We start from the raw sequence: 7,500 nt of genomic DNA, 5'->3' as shown, positions 1-7,500 counted from the left end.
TTTCACGATGAACTGAAATAAATTATTAACATATTGAAGCTGCTGGGCTAGCTGCTAGCTACTTGAGCATTTTGAAGCTATTAGCTGTTAGGCTAGCTGCTGTCCAATTTAGCATGGTAAAGGTTTCAGCTGCTGGGCTAGCTGCTAGCTACATTAGCACATTAATGGTATCTCCATGTTGACTCGGTTTCTGAGGTAGTAGTCGCCATGTTTGTGCCATGTGATCTTGTTGGTAGCGTTTTGGCAGCCAGCTCACGAGCTGCTAGCGATGACCTGGAGGTATGACATCAGTAAACTGAGGATAATGTTGTTTACCACCTGCCAGCAACACAAGTGTGTGCAAAATGACCACAAATAATCGCCAATAGCTTAGCACCAGAGAGGTTACAGTCAAGGTTTCGTGAACAAGTGACCGGAAGCTGCTCCTCATAATGATGTTGAAAATGTTCCAGACACAAAATCTCATCCTGGATTGGGATTGTTTCAAATGGAAACACGCAATGATAGAAGCTCCACTTTTTGTTTGGAGCTTCGTAGAGTTCACAATTTCCCGGCTCCACAGGTGTTAACACGTCCTCTAATAACCATGTTTTGCTGAACAGGAAGTAAATCCTACAAGCATCCACTTACATGCACGAGAAAACACAGCAGCACCTTGAAATCCTCTTTAAAAGAATTCAAAGTGATCCACTTTTGTTCGCTAATGCAAGTTTGTACCTGAGATGAAAAACAGATGAAACCTTCACAACAAAAGTTGGATGGATGTCTGATTAAGAAAATAAAAACAGCATTATGTGAAGTGTCAACATGGACAATAAGTCAATAATTTTATGACATTCTAAATGAGACCAAAAGTCTAAAAATGGGAACATTTGATGTTGTTCAATAAAAGCTACTTGTTGATATTCTTACGTAAGCTCAGACCTCCTTTGACTTATTTCCTTCAACAAGCCAATTATTCAACACAACCTTCTCTCTTTGACTCTTTTCTTACAAATATGACCAATCGATTATGACTTGAAAGTACACAATGATTCAAGACAAACTATTTGAATGCAAGATGTTTTCTTCCTACTGGAAATCCTTGAAAGTCATCAGAGTCCTTTTTTGAAGACGTTTGTTATCTACAAGTGTCTTCCTGTCGATGCGGGAAAGGTCACAATGGGCTGGAGGCGGCCACCCACACGCGAGCGTGCAGACAGACACACACACACACATACACACGCACGCACGCACACGCACGCACACACACGCACACACACATGCACACGCAAACACAAAGTTGTGAGGAAGGATGCACCTGCAGTCCGGAGCAATGACGCTTCCCTATGGATGAGCAGGCGGCTCATTGTCAACGTCCTCGCATCCCGACGACACGTCTTTCTTGTCCTCCCAGCAGTCCTGTGGGATGACCTCCCTCAGGGAAGGGTGGACTATTTCAGACTTGCACGTAGCATCCTTGGGTTAGCTTCCTGTTCCGCATGAGTCCAGCAGTCGCTAACCAAGAGGCTGATGAGAAACAAAGGTGTGGGGATGCGGCAGTGGTGACGGTTTGTGTCCGTCCGCAGGAGGGGTCATTGGTTGTTGAGATAGCCAAGTCGTCTACAGAGGATCTCAAAGATCTCGGCGATGCAGAGGAGGATGGTGATGACGGTGAAGGTGTACATGGCGCTTAGGAAGATGGTCTTCTCAAAGTGTTCGGGCACCATGCACTTGGTCACGTTGAAGGTCTTTTCCAACGCACTGGCGTCGCACATATATAGTGGGTGGACCTGAAACACACAAACAAGAAGAAAAAGAAGAACCACAAAGGTTGAATCGAGAAAACTGGACTCTTCTTATTTGTTGAAAACGTTTCACCTTTACTCCAAATGGATTCTCCAGTTTGCCTTTTCACTGAAAAGGATGAAGGGGGCCTTTTGGTTTAAAAGTGAAACATTTTTAACTCGACTCAACTGCCAAGTTGAAAGCCAAACAATAGAAATTAGTTGAAAGACGAGTTTGAAAATGGGACACTTCTCATCTGCTGTGCAGCGGGAGGTCTGTCCGATCAGGTTCTGTCCCCTCTGCATGTCCACTCAGACCTCCAGAAGCAGCTGCTCAGCTAACCTGAGGCAGCGGGGAGGAGTATAGGACTGAGCAGCTCAGAGAGGTTAGGCGGGGCGAGACCTTTGCAAGATTTCAAAACAAATAGTGACATTTTAAAATTAACTCTCACGTACACAGACAGCCAGTAGAGGCAGGCCAGAATCAGAGTTATATGCTCCCTCTTTCGTGTTCCAGTTCAGAGGCAAGCAGCAGCATTTAACAAAGAAGAGTCAGGTGACCTTGATCCAGCCTTTGTGAATATGGTCAGAGAGAAAAGAGACAAGAAAGAGCGATAAAAACATTTGTGGGTGTGTTGTGAAGCTTCTGGGAGGAAGGCAAGCCCAACTGCTCCATCGACGAGGACTGTGGCCAAATGCTGAAGACGCCTTCCTAAAGTCTGCATGCTTAAGACATGGGTCCTGAAGGCTACATGCTGAAAACGCGGGTCCTGAATTCTACATGCCGAAGACGCGGGTCCTGAAGTCTACTTGCTGAAGACGCGGGTCTTGAAGGCTACATGATGAAAACGCCGGTCCAGAAGTCCTCATGCTGATGACGCGGGTCCTGGAAGATAAATGCTGAAGGCGCGGGTCCTGAAGGATACATGCTGAAGGCGCAGCTCCTAAAGTATACATGCTGAAGACGTGGTTCCTGAAGGCTACATGCTGAAAACGCGGGTCCTGAAGGCTACATGCTAAAGATGCAGGTCTTGAAGGCCTCATGCTAAAGACGTGGGCTCCTGTCAACGTGTACCGTCCCTTCATCTGCTAGAAAGAGATGGGCGGCGGCCATACCATCACCAGGCCTCGCTGAGCTCATCAAGGAAACATCTTGCCTACGCTTTTATCAGCAGAGCCCCCACATGGGGAAAATATTTTTTAATGGCCATGGAATACAAATTGAGAGCACAAAATATGTATAATCTGCACACAAAATACAAATCAATACGGACAACCCCATCAATGTTCACGATTTGGCCTATTTGCCGATTTCTTTTGGAATCTATCTTTTTTTTTTTTTGTATTTCTGCTCAAGCCAAAGCAATAAATGTATTACTTTGCCGCCATCTAGTGGCATTTTGGTATGAGGGAATTATGTTGCTAACCATGACCTGGATGACTGAGAATGTATATAGGAAAAACTTCCTGTCAAACGTTTTCTCATCTTAGCGTGTTGTGTAATAGTATCGCGTTGATCTCTGTGTTGTCCGCCCCTGATGATGTCATGTTTGGCGTCTGGTTGTTTACATGCATCTTGTTTCAGGTATTGAGTAAACAGAAGTATGGATATTCTCAGGGCATTGAAGTAGATCTAAGTCGTTGTTGGAGACATTCTGTAGGAAATGAACTACATCTCCTTTATTCCTTAAATGATCACATGAGCTGAGCATCATCCCACAAAACAAAAACATGCCCATCAGGATCTTTAGTGACTTCATGGGGCTCAACGAGAAGGTCCGGAACTGATCGAACCTCCAAACATGAGCGGATTGACTACGACCAAGACTTATTTTGAAAATCCTCAGACCTGGAAGCCAAAGAGATGACTCTGCAGCCAGAAGGCGATGACTTCCAAAATGATGCGCAATAGAACGGAGATGATGTAAAAGACGGTGTAGATAGGTCGCTCCAGGATCTCCTCCTGGTCGATGTTCTTGCAGGCGGCGTAGAGGTGGAACACAGCCCCCGGAACCAACACAGTGACCAGCTGCAACGCCCAGAACACCTGCAAGATGGCCGACACCAGACACATAAAGGTAACGTCCTCATAAAAAAAATAGATGGACACCTTGTGAAAAGACGTCATCTATGGAGCTATGTTGAGGCCGTTGGCTTGTCTACAGTCAGTCCGTTGGCTTGTCTACAGTCAGTCCGTCAGAAAATGAGTCAGAACGTGAGGTTCTTTGTACCTGAGGCGTTATGGGTCTGAACTGGTTGTAGCAGTACAGGTTGAGTTCTCTGCGATCCGGGTCGCAACTGAAGTGCAGCGCTTCATTTCCGTACACAGCAAAGCCCAGAACTCCCAGGAAGAACATCCGCACCGAGCCGAAGAACAAGGTGTGGAACTGGCCGATCACCGTCGGAGGCCTGAGCTGGAACACACACACGCGTACAGTACACACAAGTGAGGCGGCACTGACAGCATGCGCGCACAGACAGACAGACAGACAGACAGACAGACGAACAGGTGCGCAGATTGAGGTGGAGGCCAAGTGAATGCTTCTTTTGTCAGCCACATAAATCACTGAGGCCCTCAGCTGAAGGCTGAAAGCTTTTCAGCGTGCCACAAAAAGCCTCCATCAACTCCCTGTGCACCCACAATCTCCTCAGCTTCCTCGTTTAATTTCTTTCCCCCTCACTCCACCGTGGGCTAGAGAACAGCTGCTCCCTGCCAAACGAGCACCTGAGTAGAATGCTGGCATGACTTACGCATCCCTCGTAGAAGTTCTTGATGTAGTTTAAGGACATGTTTGGGCCGTCGGTCTGCGTTCAGGGCGCTTGTGGGCCCACATGGCACCAGCGACACAACCGCCCTCTGCCTGCTCGTCCCCAAAGCCCGTGTCAATGCATATTTTTTGGCCTTTTATCTTCGCATCAATTGACTCGCTCAGTAGACACAGAGGGGCCAACAATGGCCCCGCAGGCCGGCTGCTCCCTGCATTCTAATCCCTACAGGACTCTGTCAGCGAAAAACACAACCTCCAACACTCACACTCGCCACAAACATGCTACAAAGACACAAAGCTAGCCTTTTTCTGCCCGGATAACGTCTTCTTAGGGCGCCCGTTACCTCTCTGTCATCCTCAGCTCACAACAATTTGATGGTCAATGCGATATAGAGTCGAGCTTTATATTCATGTGCATGATGAGTTGACACACCAGTCAGCGGATAGAATAGTGAGAGAAAAACACAAAAGTCAGAAAGTGATGACAACACACCCTGCACTGCAAATACTTCTGGAAGAGCATTGACGGAGCTGCTGGTGTCCCAAATGCCAAACAAAGACGTCCCAGTGAAGCAAAGCAAAACTACGTTTAGTAGCAAAGAAAAGTCAAGTCCACACACCAACCGTAATCCTGGCGGCGTGTTGTTCATTCCCCCCTCTTTTTTCCACTCACAGGTCCTAAACGCATGCCGGTCCCGGGACGCAGTGGAGGCCAGGGTAAAGTTAGGGCACTGCGTCGTGGCCACTTCCTGTGGGCCCTTTCACAATCATCCAGACTGCCACTCACTGCCAGCGGTTCGAAACAAACCGGTCCCATGTGTCAAAGAACAACCGCGCCATTCGCAAAATCTCGCCTTCGAGAAGTCACGCAAACGTTCATTGAACACGCAGCGCCTCCCGTTACGCTCTTACTTTGACGGTCCAAACACACAGCTTCCTGCACGTGTCACACCAGCCATGGCAATCGACAAAACTCTTTCATATTGTCATGTGACCACATTGATGGACACAAAGCACTCACATGACACGCACTTCAACCATTGTGAAAAATATACCCGTGTACCTGTGTGTGTCCAGTAGTGAGAAGGAAGACGCACCAACGCAAGGTGGAACTTGCAGATAAGAATATGAATGACGTCATGCATCCTCTGTCGCTACATTCACGCTGTGTGCGTTTGACCTCAATCACTGAGATCTCATTTGCTAAAAAATCCACATTGTACAGAATGAAATGATAGTTGTATTGAAGGCTGACGTATTATCAACTAATGTACTGTATGTAGTACTATGTGATGAGTTTAAGCACTGTTCCTCTGCTGGTCTTAGCTGCCACATGGTTTTCCCTCCTGAAAGTTGACCAATAACTACCAGATCCCCACAGTATTAGTTCCCTGGCGTGCTTACAGTTACTCAAAGTACAAGTTGGGTCCTATATGTTGCAATCTTATTATGGTATAGTATGGTAGCATTTTATTGTCAGTCCTCAATATATGTGGAACATACAGAGGGCGCCGAAATTACTTTTCCAAGAGCCCACTGTCACAAAAACAATACAAAAATTATACAAAGACATCTATTCATACATGCTCTTTCTGGTATGAAACGGTTATAAATGAGAGGTCTGCAGCCTCCCTTCACCAGTCAATCATAGATGTTGCAATATTAGCGTGCATGACGTTACTCCTGTTCGCTATTAGTCAAGTTCAAAGTAAACAAGTTGTCTGTTGGCGAGTAACATGTACATGTATGTGAAAAATAATGTCTCCATTTCTAGTCCCATCTAGCTCTGCATCAATCCTCAAATCCTCCGGGCCACTTTGCCGACATTCCTCGCTCAGCTCAGCTCCCCGCCATCATCCATCCAGTCACAGGGCACCATCGTAGGCAGTCCACCAGCTCCGACATATCAGCGGCTGTTTCAAGAGTGCTGCCTGTCAAGGCACAAAACCAATCAGAAACGGCGCTGCTGCAAGCCTGCCAACGAGAGGGCGCAACCATCAAGCAGCGACATTCTCCTTCAATGAATGTCCCGCTGCCGTTGTAAACAGTCAAACACTGGTCTACCAAATGACAAAAAATGACAAATACTAAGATACATCAGGGGCAAATAGCACTAACTAGCCCACTTTAATGAGAATGAGTCTTATGAATATTAGATGACTCGCTTCTCAAGCCTTGCTGGTAAATACATTGTTCAGAAACCATCATTTTGATATGATGGGTCTCTTCAAACCTTGATTAATGAAGTGTCTCCCCCAAACTCATGAGAACTCGCAAGTTATTTGCCCATTTAAGAAGGGTGATGGCATCGCCCTGACCTCTGAATTCTAATCGTGCACACACACACACACCCATCCCCATCTCTGCTTCAAACAACAGACATGCAAACACCAAAGGCATGAAAAAGGTGAGCAAAAAAAAAAAAGTAATTGTGGGGGGTTGAGATTTTTTTCCCCCCCACATAAATTAAGCAATCTGGAAGACTCAAGAGTACAATAAGGCAAAAAAATAAAAATTCTTCACACAGAAAAACGTATTTACACTGCTCAAGTACATGTTGATGTACAAATGTAAATTAAATTTGCCTCATTTCTTTGCCTTTTTGTTGTGGCCTCCAACTTGAGCCAGGCCCACCACCACCTGCACCTGATATAAGCTGTGCCACACGACTAGCATCCTCCTCTTTAAGCACTCTCATTCTGGAAAATAATTGACTAAAATCATTGTGTGTTTCACTTCATTTTTCACTATTAACTTCAAAGGCTAATCCCAAATAAATCCTCCAGGAAAATATTAAGTACAGTGTTTTTCTGTTTTTATTGTCTATTTCTGAATTTGAAGTTAGTTCATTCTGTGTTCTGACATAATCCCTAACATTGCTCCGTCGCTTAATACATTTAAAATTAACATCCGTAAACTAATTAGATAATTGTAGCTGCGTTTCCTAATTAATCAAGATGTACTAG

General features: G+C 45.6%; 1 protein-coding gene across 3 annotated transcripts in view; it reads right to left on the bottom strand.

The window, feature by feature from the left end:
• Positions 1–5,523, bottom strand: part of gje1a (gap junction protein epsilon 1a) — a 5,735-nt gene extending 212 nt beyond the window's left edge. Inside the window, exons 1-4 of one of the 3 annotated variants that reach the window (XM_061703680.1) lie at positions 5,447–5,523; positions 3,998–4,180; positions 3,616–3,813; positions 1–1,772 (exon numbers count right to left, since the gene is read on the bottom strand). The exon at positions 1–1,772 is cut by the window's left edge and continues 212 nt beyond it. In XM_061703680.1, coding sequence (XP_061559664.1) covers positions 1,575–1,772; positions 3,616–3,813; positions 3,998–4,123 — 522 coding nt within the window. In that variant the 5' untranslated portion in view covers positions 4,124–4,180; positions 5,447–5,523 and the 3' untranslated portion in view covers positions 1–1,574. The other 2 variants (XM_061703679.1, XM_061703678.1) reach the window with 2 other exon arrangements.
• Between the last annotated feature and the right edge of the window lie 1,977 nt (positions 5,524–7,500).

Source organism: Phycodurus eques, chromosome 18, assembly GCF_024500275.1.
Source record: "Phycodurus eques isolate BA_2022a chromosome 18, UOR_Pequ_1.1, whole genome shotgun sequence".
Taxonomy (NCBI): Eukaryota; Metazoa; Chordata; class Actinopteri; order Syngnathiformes; family Syngnathidae; genus Phycodurus; species Phycodurus eques.
Note: the sequence above shows the minus strand (reverse complement) of the source record. Positions and strands in the feature narration are given on the sequence as shown.